General features: G+C 40.4%; 1 protein-coding gene across 1 annotated transcript; it reads right to left on the bottom strand.

Moving 5' to 3' along the window:
• Positions 1 to 2,605: 2,605 nt before the first annotated feature.
• rnd1b (Rho family GTPase 1b) lies at positions 2,606 to 11,345 on the bottom strand. The gene is made up of 5 exons (XM_034877060.1): positions 11,077 to 11,345; positions 10,475 to 10,562; positions 4,596 to 4,705; positions 4,262 to 4,396; positions 2,606 to 3,640 (listed from the first exon to the last, which is right to left on the bottom strand). Exons 1-5 carry the CDS (start codon positions 11,194 to 11,196, stop codon positions 3,395 to 3,397), a joined length of 699 nt encoding a protein of 232 aa, XP_034732951.1. The 5' UTR covers positions 11,197 to 11,345; the 3' UTR covers positions 2,606 to 3,394.
• Positions 11,346 to 13,871: the final 2,526 nt, after the last annotated feature.

Raw genomic sequence — 13,871 nt, 5'->3', positions numbered from 1 at the left:
TTAAGTTTACTTTTTCATGTCCTTCAAAAGATTTTTTACATAATTTGGTTTTGTTCCAAGTATTGGATGAACTTTGTAAGTGGTGGATATTTCAAACCCTCCTATTTATCGTCCTTGATATGCTGTTAATCATTTGCCAGTTATACATCTCACTGACTTTTTTTCCCCTCTGTCTGTGATAATAACTCCCTGATATTGAGTGACTATGATCTTAGTTCAGGGTTGAAGTAATCGAAGATGACAGTAATCCCCCATCCACCGTGATTTAAATTTGCTCTATCCTTAATGAGACATGCTCTGCATGCACGCAGTGACACGGCGTTATTAGCACTGGATAAGAAAAGCACCTCACTTCCCACAGAGATGATTGAATTGATACACTACTGGAGACATCTGCTCAATTTCATTTTTTGTGTCATCAGAAAATGACAGAAGGGTTTAAACTACATGGACATCATTTTCTTTTTCTTTTTTTAATTGTGTGTAAAACTTTTTGATCTATCACATGTGACTGTTCCATGTTACTGTGATTTAAGTATAAATAAAAATCAGTATATTATAGTAATGTGTAAAAAACCTGGAGGTGAGAGAACTGGAGGAAAGTAAATGCTATGTTAGTGATCTCAAAAGCGGTATTTTCCAGCTTTACTATGAATTTATGAAGCAGCTGTACTTAAATGTATTTGTGTATGAATGTATTTTGAGGTATGTATTCAAAATATCATCAAATAACATGAGAACAACAATTTAAGGGTGCCAGACACGGCAAGCTTTATTAACACAGCAAAAACAAAAAAAGTAAATTTTCCAAAATAGATTTTACCCAAATTAAAACAAACTTATCAATAAAAAAAGCAAAAATAGCTAACAAATAAATATTCACATGAACAATATTTTCATGAGATATCTTTGAAGATGTCTTACAATGATTATAAAACAAGAGACAGTATGTACAATCATACAACTGTAATAGGACATGCTTAGGAGTTTGACTGCACCATTTTACCACACACTGACTACAACACAAAGGCTGCATATTACTGTAACTGCCATGGTCTGTGAGTCACCCATCTATCCCATCATCAGAAGCCCTGGCATCAGCTCCCTTAAAAAATATCAAGAAATGTTTTTTAACAAGCCTGGTAATAAATGCATAACGGGATATGGATTGTGAATGTTGGGATGTCTGCTTGTGAACCAACCCTCTCTCTGTCCACACAACCAACCCTAGAGCTGGTCTCTGTTTCATACGCTAAATTGTTGCTAGGCAATGCCTAGGAATTTGGTGTGGGAACGTGAATCGGAAGCCTTTGTGCAATTCACCCCTTTAAGTTCCTTTGACGAACGGGGGCAATCCACAGCTCCATAAAGAAGCTACAACCATCTCAGAGAGATATTTCCAAAACAACACCGGGACTCACATCACACTTTGAATACCAAAAAAGGAAAAAAGGAAATGCGCATCAACCAAATACACAAATAATGGAAAAATAGCTTTGGACAGGGCCAGCCTGTGCATTTAATTACTTGTTCTCCTCACAGGATTTCCTTTTCCCCCCCACACACTAGCCCTTTTTACAAGATGATTGTTTAACGTTTGATGTAGATTTCCAATTTTAAAAGCATATAGTGCACAGTCAACCCACTCACACAGCAGCTTATTTAAGTCCTACTGCCTCATGTTGGTAACAACATGAGGCATGTTGTTGATAACATGTTTTCTTATTATGATTATGTAAAATTGACACTGAAGTCTAGCATCTCCAACTCGAAGTTGTTCCCTCTTGATCACAAACTATCTATTTCATATAAGGACATCGTCATTGGTTATTCTATATACCAGTGGCTACTTACACGGAGGAGGAGGGCCAAACACATATCAGCAGCCTCTTTTTACAGCAGAGATGGTTTCAGTCCATAACAAGGATGTCCATGGAGCGCTTATAGCATGACAGAAATCACAAAGCTGCATTTTTATTGCCGCACAGGTTACCTTGCATCACAAGCACTTAAATCATTATTGCTTTATGGTTAGAAGCACAGAGATCAATGCTGCACACACACAACCATTAAGCCAAAGATTTAAGCTCAGAAAAGGGTGTTATTTTTGCTTTGTAGTCATTGTAACCTACAGTAAGTGCTGCTAATTAGAGGCATATTATAACAAGTGTACAAGACAAAAACTAGAGTCACCTTGGAAGAGTAGAGTTAGGTTGGGGGTGCTACATTGGATTGTTGCAAATGAGAGAAATCCACGGGCATATTACAGTAGTCAAAAAATCTCAATGACTTTCGGGAAAATTATGTGAAAGGCATTTTTCAAAACTGCAGAACGCAATGCTACAAATCTTTTCTGAAGAATATTTAAAACTTGACTTAGGTAGGCATTATCCCTATGCTGTTAAATATGCCACGTAACATTTTGAGTGGCATCAATACCCAGCCACTGCTTAATAAATAACACTCAACAGCTTGGCGTCAAACTCTCATGCTTTTTATATAAAAGCATCTTCTCATCCATTAAAATGTGAATGTCCCATCACCAAAATAGTATTTTAAAATAGACTCCAGCTGTGACAGGAGAGACATCGGAAGCCCAACTACACGATTTGTACACACAGAGCCTCTTCAGGCTCCTCCACTGAAAGCTTGTGGAGCAGCGCTGTCCAGAGCTACACAACCATGCATCAACAATCCATGCAGGTTGAATTAGTCTAGACTGCTGTCTGCACAGCAGCCTGCACTCACGTCTCTTATCCCTGCTCTCATCACCGATGAGACAATGAAAACAGCTCTATATATGTAATAGCTCTTCACTGTGGTTTTTCCCACTACTCCTTTTACTCGTTGCTTTCAAAGGCCTAAATGGGGACACCAGCAAGGCTATTTAACACCTCACACAAACCTTTCTAAGAGGGATGTACAGGATGTTGCTAATTTCTGCTAGTTTCATGCTAGATTTTTTTTTTACTTATACCAATTGAATTGTCTGAGAGGCTTTTACATCACAAGATCAATCGTCCCATGTTGCACATTTCCAATTCGGACAAAATCAACATGTGCTTAGAGATAGTAAAATCAGACAAATTTAACACCATTGTAGTTGCATACTGTTTACAGGCGAACGAGCTAGATGATCAAATCTTGACTGATGTTGTTTGTTTGAAAGCAAGATTAACAGTAGTGGAGAAAGATGGGTGTGCGCTAAAAGGTTCAGGAGCAAGTGGACAGCAAAGTGTCCACCTCTTCTGAGGGGTGTTGGTTTCTGGGGGGGTGAGGGAAGGATTCAGCAGGAAGCCCTGATAAAACCATCGTGCCCACCCCCCCTTCCCCGAGACCAAAGTGGCAGGGGCTGGGAGTTGCATGTGAGGACTATAACCCAAGAGGTCTCCACTCACATGACCGAGCAACTCTTGGCCTTCTCCTTCTTGAAAGTGGAGGAAAGCAAATCAGACTTGCTGGGCAGGTGGAGAAGTCTTTTGGAGAGGCGGCGGGTGGGGCTGGGCTTCGGGAGAGGCTGCAGCTTGTTGATGCAGGCCATTGCTGCCGTGCGGAACACGCTGTGGATGCTTTTCTCCGAGGTAAACGCTGAACATTCCAGGTAGGCCTCTGCACCCAGCTGCTTGGCCATAGCAGAACCCTGCAATACATGTGATGAGTGATGAAGCGTGCTGTTAAAAAAGTCCACATAATAATAATAATAATAATACATGTTCATTATTTCCTATTTGCACCACAGTCACCATGTAGTGTGGAGTTCAGGAGGAAATGCCCCCTGCAAGCTTATAAAATGGCTGTAAAATCAAAAATGAAGGAGCATGCCATGAACTCTTCTAGGTGACAATGGATGACTCTTTATATTGTTGACCCCTTTGTCATAATTAAAAAAAAAAAAATAGATATTTGAAAAACTGATGATTAAAATTTAACACCTTCCATTGTAATCATAATGTTTTTCAAGCAATAAATAAGTACTATTCCCAAAATGATTCTGAAAAACTTGAAAATGCCGGCCGGAAATGACAGCTTCTGTGGAAGTGTACTGATTTGCAAGGTGTGATGTATGTTTCAATATTAAAATGTCTACTGATTATTGTGAAATGTATTTTTCCCGTACCACACATCCCTAACATAAAATAAAGCAACAAAAGCAAAAGTTTAGTAACTGTACTAAGTAGGTGTTGTTATCGTACACGTTTTTGCTATTGGTTTTATTCCGGCATTGACTGCTGACAAACTTTGTGTTATTCTTTTGTCTCACCTGCTCATAGGTGATGGGAGTCTGTTTCTGATTGGACAGTTCCATCAGCGTGCAGACATCTGTGCGCAGGTCGGTCTTACAGCCAATGAGCAAGATCCGTGTGCTCGGACAGAAGTCCAGGATCTCAGTTTTCCACTGTGGACACAGAAGGACAATCAGTTCAGTGGATCCATTTAATAAAAGTGCACAGTAAAGAATAACCTTTAAATATACGTATATTACACGGTCTTACGGTATATTTAATGAAAATAAGCTATCTTTGAAAGAAATTGCAATTTGAAAAAGGGGTACAAAAGAGAACAAGGACTTTACAGTGAAGTACTGAAGCGCTTACCTTCTTCAGACTGCTGTCCACAGTGTCAGGACGGCTGATGTCAAAACACAGCAAAACTGCATCTGAGTCACTGTAGCACAGGGGCCTTACATTATCGTAGTATGGAGAACCTTAGAGGGCAGAAAACAGAATTTTTAATGTGATGTGAATAAAAGAGAAACAATGAAAACCCACACAGGCATCTCTGATTTTAAGTAATTCCATGTGCCATTTTTGACTTCAGTTAATCCCATTTTGTTAATAAGGACTAGAAGGAGAATGAATATTGTGCTGAATATTGCTGATTTGTGACATTTCAGAGGAATCTTGCACAGCCACTATTTTGAAATATTGGTCCTCATCTTCATGGTGAAATGGTAACACACTTGTATTTTCCATACTTTGTAGATATCAAAATTCCTCTAGAGATGCTTTTGTTCCTGAATGTTTGATGGAAAAGGGCCTTTTGATATTTTAAACTTTGGTCTGCAATTCTGAAGTGCACTGCACACACTTTTCTGTTGTCACATTAAAAGGTCTATTTTTATATCAAAAGGTACAAGGGTCTAGGCTAAATTAGCTTGGTGAAATGTTTAAGAGTTGATTATTTGAGCCAACTATGAATTTATTTTAAGTGGAGATTGTTTCAGGAATCAATTGCCAACAGACAGTTGGTCAGAGAGAGAGAGAGAGAGAGAGAGAGAGAGAGAGAGAGAGAGAGTAGTATAGTGGCAGAGGCGCAACGAGAGAATACAGCTGCAGGGATTATGTGCAATCGGCATCACTGGTCCTGCTGAGCCTCACTTTGCTCTCCCTGAAATGGCTCTTTTCCTTGCTCCTATATCCTCTGCTGGCATTTCAGAGGGAGTGAAGATGACAATCAAGCACTAAATCCTCATTGATCTTCTCTTGCAGTAGATTACGCAAGGTGAACGGTTGGGCTCGGGGCAGGCAGACGCTCCCACTCATGCTCAGAATCCTTAAGTAAACCACCCGCCCCCCCCAAAAAAATCCTCTGCTCGGCACGCAATACCTTCAGTCCCTCTGTCACCACAGCAACAGCCTTGGAATCCACCATCTACATCAGGCATTCCTCCCACCTCTCCATAAAGACTTAACTGCCAATCAATCATTTTACACCGCAAACTGCCCACCCACCTACTGCTGGGGACATTCCTCTGCTCTGCAAGAGAGTTGGGGACCACAGACATTATCCGAAACACACACAATGCAACACCACACCTTATAACAGATACACTCACTATTTAAATTTGGCAGCAGCCAGAGGTCTGTGATCAGATGAAACAAAAGAGGAGCAGCTCAACGGGATTAACATGTTTACTTTAGGCTCCATGGCGTTCCTCTTATAGCTACAGATAACAAAAACAGTCTGTGTAATCACACATTAGATAATGCACAACCTTCTTAATTGATTTACAGTGACGAAAACAATGCATTAGAAGAAGACACATGAAAAAGCACACACACAACATGGATGTGTGCATACAGATCAGTTTCATGAATACTTAATGATTTTTCACATTATCAAAGGGTAAAACTGAATTTGCCAGCTGCCGGGCGTTGTGAGTGGAATAATGACAAGCTGCAATGAAATTCCTCAGGGCTCAATGTCCTGAAGAAAGTAAACATCACAGCAAAGGAACAACATATTTTTTCAAAGAGGACAGACATTGCCACCTTAAGAATGCAAATTACATTATTGCCCTTACGCCCATTTACACCTACAGCTAGAGTACAAAAGCCACGCGCATCTGTGAGACAACTTTGGGGTTGTTGACTGTGAAAATTGACACATTAAAATCTGAAGAATTAGCACCACTGGGATGATGAGTCTGTGTCTGTGCCTATGTGTGTGTGTGTGTGTGTGTGTGTGTGTGTGGTGACTCTCATTTGAGAGTCAGAAGCAGGGCCCTCATAAATCTTCCCAATCTCTCTTAAGGGGATATCACACAGCCAGGAACCTGGGTGTGATTCTGCATTAAATGACCACTGATCTAAATGCTTCAATCAATTTCTTTTCTCCACAGAAATTGATTTTCTCTTTTATTCTGGACAAAGGATGGATGAATCAGTCGGCTTATTCATCCTATATAATAAACAATAATAATAAAATAAAATTGTAAATATTAGTTTTTGAAGCTCCACAGTTTCCTGTTTGGGCTCAGTAGCAGCCTTGGCAGCACTCTCCCGACACTCCAGGACCCAGTTTCAAATCCTGGAAGACACAGCCGTTTCTATTGTGGCAGGAAAAAGCCAGGAGGAAGAGAGCAGGGAAAGCAGGAGTAACCTAGTGAGGGAGATCACAAAGCGCCCTCCTATGCCATTAATCCTTCACCCCCTGCAGTCTGATATCAGAGTACCAGTCTCTGTCTCTTTCCTTCCCTTGCCTCCTTCTCTCCATTGCAACAACCCAAAGAATGTCTTGGATAGATCAAGACACATGCAGACTAAGCATGTTCCACATGTTCCTTTTCTTTCTTTTTTCTCAACAGCATGCCTCAACAACAGATGGAGAGTTTCTGAGGCATGAAACATAAAGAGTGAGGCTGACTAACTGGGAAATGGAAGGAAAAGAAAAGAGCATATCCAAATTCCTGCGGCTGAGCTTAACTCCATCCGTTTTGATGGTGCAGTGCCCAGAGCTAAGTGTTGAGGTGGAAATTGGGCCAGAACAGAAGTAGGCTTCGCAGGCCGAGACGAAGGGCCTTGTGTTGGAGCGTACAGGTGGGGGAGGGGAGAATCTGCTTTTTCTGTGTGTGCATGAGTAAGACTGAATGTATTTTTTTTGCATGTGTGCTAAAACATTTGAGCAACATAGCACGTCTTTCTCATTAGCACACTCCTCTGCTTCAGTGAGAATGCAGGGGTCAGACAGATTAATGATCCAGTGATGGGATGACTCACAGATTTGGGGCTGAGAGTTGCCCTTCCCCTCCACCCACACTCAGCCGACTGGGATCTGTGCTGCTGCAGCAGCTGATAACTACAAACTACACAGCCAGGCCGAAAAACATAATGCATTGCGTCAGATAGTTGTTCCCTGGTTTCACATGCCAGAGCCGGTCAGAGTCACTGCTGGAGACCCCTGCAGGGAGAGAGAGGACGTCTCTTTGTTCCTGAGCATCACCACGTCTGAGCTGTTAACAAGCTTTACTTTGTAAGTTGACACTGTCAAAGCTCATCACACTCTGGATGTTGAGGTTGGCTGAAACAACAGATGGTTTGCAAAAATGTAAAGCCTGGCTGTGCACTGAATTAAAAAAAAGTTTATTTTGCTAGTAATATTTCACAAAGTCAGACTATCAGAGGTGAATATTGTTAGTATACTATAGTTCAAATGTTATTATTACAAATATTTTACAAATGATATTAACAATCAATTCCCCCAAGCCTTTAAAATTCATCTGCATGGAATAGTAGTGCATTTTTATATTTTTTAATCTTATTTAAAACTGAACTGGTGCAGAAACAATGAGTCACTGAATTGATTTGATGCATCCATTAATCATTTAAGTGATTTATGTTGTAAAAATACCAACAAAATAGTTACAGCCCTATAACAGACTGAACTCTAAAGAATGACTAAAAGCTGAAAGATCATTAGGAATGACATATACACGTATACATTATAATATATATACATATACTGTACATATACAACTATATAAACATATTCATACACATACACATGGATGCATCAGTCATTTGTAATTTCTATTCTAGGATTTAACTGTTAATAGACAATAAACATGGTAATAGCTTGATCCATTAACATGATTATTGTCTATTAACAATGCCTGTCTTTTTTGTTTCATCAGCGTAAATGGATATTGGGGTCGTTACAAATCAGTCTCATTAATTAATCATACAATAAATGATTGTATATACAGTATCTTCTGAAACTCAAAGGCTTTTTCAGCAAGATCATTCAAGTTGAAATAAATTACCCACTAACACCAGACCAAGAAGAGTTACAGCCACTGTATGGTGTTCATCTCTCTCGCGCCTGCATGTCCGATCAGACCAGGCTGATTAAAAGCAGTGGATTGATTTTTTTCTGTAAATCCATGGCAGGTCTGGGAGAAGGAGCTGCCTGCCATGTGGAGCTGGTGATGAGGTCAGTCTAATCAATGAGGAGTCGGGATAATGAGGAGACCCTCTCAGTGTGGTGGGGCCACAGCGGCACAATTAGAGCAAATTACAGTGAGAAGAAGAAACTGTGTGGTGTGACCAACAAACAGCCGCTCTGTCTGTCGTCCATCACCAAGAGCCTAAGATACATGAGAGTCATAACAAATGACGGCGAGGAGGGGGTGATATAAGTTCTCCTCTCTCAGTGGAACATAGAGTGGAGTGAAAATCCAGTCTTTAAATCAAACCTAAAGCCTGCTGCAACTAAAAAAGATTTACATCACCATGAATAACTTTCTGTGATGCCATTTGTTTCCAATTTAATCTGTTAATTTATAACAACATCTAAGGCACGTGTACTGTATTAACATTGTTCCTGTTGATGCGGATTAGCCGGAAACTAACAATTTTGGACTGTGCATAGATATCAACGAAGCAACAATGAAAGGGGTCAACAGAGCAAAAAAAAGGGTTGAAAAACTGAAAGGTGGATAGGAAATATGTGTAAATAGGAACGGAAAAGCCGCATACGCAAATGAAAAGATGAAGAAGAAAGTGAAGAAAAAAAGAGAAAGCATGTTGAATTCATTGGTTCAGTCAGAAGGGGTGGCCCACTGGACCTATTCAGAGTCTTAATCCCCTGAATCATGCTGTTCTAGTGGGTGACCCGCAGCAGCATATGGAGGCAAATGCAGGTCAGCAGGGTTTCTGAGCTGCCCCCTGTTTGTCTGCTCCAGAAAACCTTCCTGCTCAACAGGATGTCTCTCTGTGCAGTGTGCATCATCCCCCGGCACCAGGCCCACTCCTGCTGGCCAGACCAAAGGTCCACAGTTTGGGATTAAAAAACAGGATTTGGTCTGGGGAAGGAATTACACTCAATTTTTTTTTCCTGTTGCTGCTTTTGTATAATGTGGGGTTAAAAAAAAAAAACAGTGGGAACACAGTCCTGCATCATCCTACACAAGTTGGTCTGTACAGATACACGTAAGAACAAAAACACACAAACGCATGAGCCAATTTGCTCAGCCACTTTGACGTGAGGATACATCCGGCACAAGTGTAGATGGAGAGGAATGTGGGCTGGAGGCAGAAGCCATTGTGCAGTGAGCATGAAGGGAATCAAACAGGTGCTCCAGACCTGTGTTCATATAGTATCCAGGTCAACACACTAAACAGCAGATCCTGGGGGAGATCCACCACACTGACACATTGACCCACTTTTTTACACTTAGTGTAAATGAAGATAGTCAGCAATAACAACAAGTGAAGTGGAATAATCCCTGTCTCTCTGCCTAGTTTCCAATGATATTTATTAGGCACAAAAATGTACTTATGTTAATATTTAATCCTGCCATGTGCAAAGAAAACGCATCAGGTGACATACGAGGAAACTTAATCAGTTGCAATTTAGAGATTTGAAAGATAAAGGAGCAGCTGCAGTTCAACAAGTGCACATTTTGCCATCAACGATGGATGAAAACAAAATACCTATCACATGCGCATTAGCCTTTATGTACATAAACACCACTTGCATGTTATCGCCTTCATACCAAGATTGACAAGATCACGACCACGATATCTTGCTCCCAAAAGAAGAATATCATTCTAAGACGCAGCTCTTCGAGCTAAAATCCGACACTTATCACATTTACAGCGCATTTTCTAATATTCTGCTTCACTGTTGCAGTAAGAATGGCAGGACAAGATAGACCGGACATACAGAAAGAAAAGGTTATCAGATCAGTTACCTGAAGTGTCCCACAGACTTAGCTCCACTCGCTGCTCCTCCAGCTCCAGACAGGCTGTGTAGTTTTCAAATACCGTGGGCACGTAGGTCTGGGGAGCAATTAGCAACATGGTGCCATTAGTGGGGAGGTGTCAGTCAGGCAGCTACAGGTAATGGAATCTATCTGGCTAATTAGTGCAACTCCAAAACACGCACTGAGGAGTCAATGAAATAAGCCTATAGCCTTTAAGAAGATGTCGTTTCTCCTCAATCTAAATGAATTCGAATCAATCAATCACATGAATCAATGCAGCTGCAAAAAATATCTAACACAGACCAATATAACACGAAACACAATGCGTTGGGGATACATTTATCATGCGATAAAAAGGATAACGCATCTAAAATTATTACGGTAATTGCAAACTAAATAAACCAAGAGCACGTTTTTTTTTTTATGAAATGCGCAAGAAAACTGACTGCAACGTGCGTATCGTTTTTTTCCTGCCACATATCATCATTTTAAGACAAGTTAACACTCTGATTATCAACATAAACACACACGTTTTAAATGCATACACGTTTAGTTCATTATACACTAACATGAGCCACATTAGAGAATACCTCTGGATAGCAGTCCTTCGCCAGGACTTGCAACATCGCCGTTTTTCCGCATTGAACGTCTCCCACAAGAACCAGTTTACATCTCACCACCAGCGGCTGTGTATTTCTCCTTTCCTTCATGGTGTTAATGATGGCCCAGTGTTTTTTTTGCAGAAAATGTAAAAATAAAACAAAATAAGAAGTAGAACAACCCAGAAATCTTCCCAGTGTGCTCGAGCGTCCCGGTGTCTGGTTCACGGAGGATGTTCGCAGTTGATCTGATTGAATTTGCCACTGCGGCTCCTTATACAGGCGAGCAGCAGCCAATAGGAGCTCACCATTCCACAGGCTTTCTAACATCCCTGTGCTGCACTCAGTGATGTTCTCAGGCAGCAAAGACAGGCTACTTTGTCAAGGATGATAAAACAACGGCGTTTTTCTTCTTCTTCTTCTTCTTCTTCTTCTTCTTCTTATTTTAGTTAATATTTATTTATTGTATTTTTTTAACGACGTTATTTAGAATATTGTGCAAGCTTACATTGCAGGAGGAGTTTGATAGTTCCCCTGCTAACTAAATCCGTATTATAATAAAGCCATTTCTGTTTTAAACTGCAAACTGATTTAACTTGGTTAGTACACAGTTAGCCAGACACTGCAGACTTGTTTTTGTCACCTTGATTGATCAGATTGACATGACTGGCTGGATCAATAGCACAGCACTGGCTGAGAACAGTGGGACTGATAGACCAATCCACAGTGGACTAATTAGTTTACTTTAATCTGAACTACAGTGATTCAAGTCACTTGTATCTAAACAACTCAGATTCTTCTTTTTGAACATTTTTCTCCATCTTCAACAACTGGTCTGACATTCCCTAAATCAGATTTAGCACGGTGTGTGGATTTTTTTTTTTTCAAGACTGTTTCAGTGAATCTTAGCTGATCAAACAGTATACTATCGCCATGTCAACAGTGGGCCGGTGTGAGGCCCCCTGATAGGTGCCAGCTATTGGCTGCCCACAGGGTCGAGTCAGAGATCTTCCCTCTCACTTGTGCTGATCAAACCCCTGGAGACACACACAGAAACTGACTTTCACACCCTGAAGGTCATTATTGTATGGAAACCATGTATCATTGTTAGGAACGGGAGAATTAAAAGATAAGAGTCAATTAGCTACCTTCCCCTGCGTCTGGCAGCCATAGCTAATTTACTTACTGTTGCCAATCAGAGCCCTTGCTGGTTAGCAATTTGCCTTTGTTCACAAACATTCAGCTCTGATTAGTGGGGATTGTGTCCGCAGGATGAGGAGTAAATGTTTTGCATTGCTGTTAATGTTTCATTTCCATTAACAATTTGACCAAGTGCACATTCTCTTTTTTTATTCATGGTGCGAAACGCACAGGGAAATGTAACTTTTATATAGGTGTGTAACATGGTTAATATTGTTATCATAGCAGGCTGATGAATGAAACATTGCGTTCCGGTTCAGAACTCTTTTTGTAAACATGTGGATTGAGCTAATGCGTTTTTTTAAATGTATTATGAACCCTAAGGCTTCATATGTATGGAGATTTTTGTGCCATGCCACTGACTTGTAGTGAATAAAACTTCAATACAGGAAGAAAGAAACAGTTAAGAAAAAAAGTTGCACTCTCTTCAACCCTTCTAAAAGAACTGCAATGTGAACATGAAGGATGAAGCATTGACGCCGAACACTTTGAGATATTTGATTATAGTGTTGGTAATTATCATCAACATTGTCAGAGTGACAGCCGTCAATACACAGTAAACTGTCAAAAACTGAGTCACTATCTTTCTCACAAGATTCTGAAATGGTTAGAATGTGAACTCATCAGCAGATGGTGTTGTAACCCAGAATTTCTAGCATGACTTTCACATGTAATATTCTAGATTTAGACATGTAGCAGCAATTTAGAACAATATATGTTGGATCAACCAAAGAGGGAAGTGATATTATAGGTTACCAATCGATAAAATGTAGTATTACAAGTACAGGACAGATGGTTAATGATGATCTTGCCCAGGGAGAGTAAGAACATAGATCTCTGCAGGAAATAGAGCACATCTGAATCTGAATGATTGGCACATGAAGGCAGTTATGCGTAACTTGAACAAATTGATGTACAGTGACTCATAAAAAAAGCATGTGTGGATTAAAGAGACTTGGGACATGACACATGTACCCTGCTCTCCTATGTGTCGGTTTATCTCTGACCTCTCCTTATCACGCACATTTGCTAGCTGTGCAGAGCCAAAACAACATCCCAGCTAAGCTTTGCTTTGGCCAAACGTTTACAAACACTCCATTACATTAATTAACATTACACCCATTTTAATGTTAAACATCTCAATCCAAACACACGGGCATTACAGCCTTCATTCTTCTAAGGTCTTCCAAATGATTTTGGATCCTGATAGCAGGGATTTGCTCCATTCAGTCACAAGAGCCTGAATGAGGTCAGGCACTGTTGCTGAGCAATAACACCTGGCTCATAGTCAGCGTTCCAGTTCATCCCAAAGGTGTTGGATGGGGTTGAACTCAAGGACCTGTGCAGTGTTTTTCCACACCAAAAGGGAAGAAAAGAAATTGATGGACCTGGCTTTGTGCATGTGGGCACTGTCACATTGAAACAGGAAAGGGACCTACAACAAAGTCTTTCCATAGAAGCATAATAATGTCTAAAATTTTAGTGTATGCAGTATGATTGAGATTTATCTTAACTGGAAAATAAAAGGGGCTAAATCAAACAGTACCACATGTACAGGACCAGACCAAAAGTAGACATACAATATA

Source organism: Etheostoma cragini, chromosome 7 (genome assembly GCF_013103735.1).
Source record: "Etheostoma cragini isolate CJK2018 chromosome 7, CSU_Ecrag_1.0, whole genome shotgun sequence".
Lineage (NCBI taxonomy): Eukaryota > Metazoa > Chordata > Actinopteri > Perciformes > Percidae > Etheostoma > Etheostoma cragini.
Note: the sequence above shows the minus strand (reverse complement) of the source record. Positions and strands in the feature narration are given on the sequence as shown.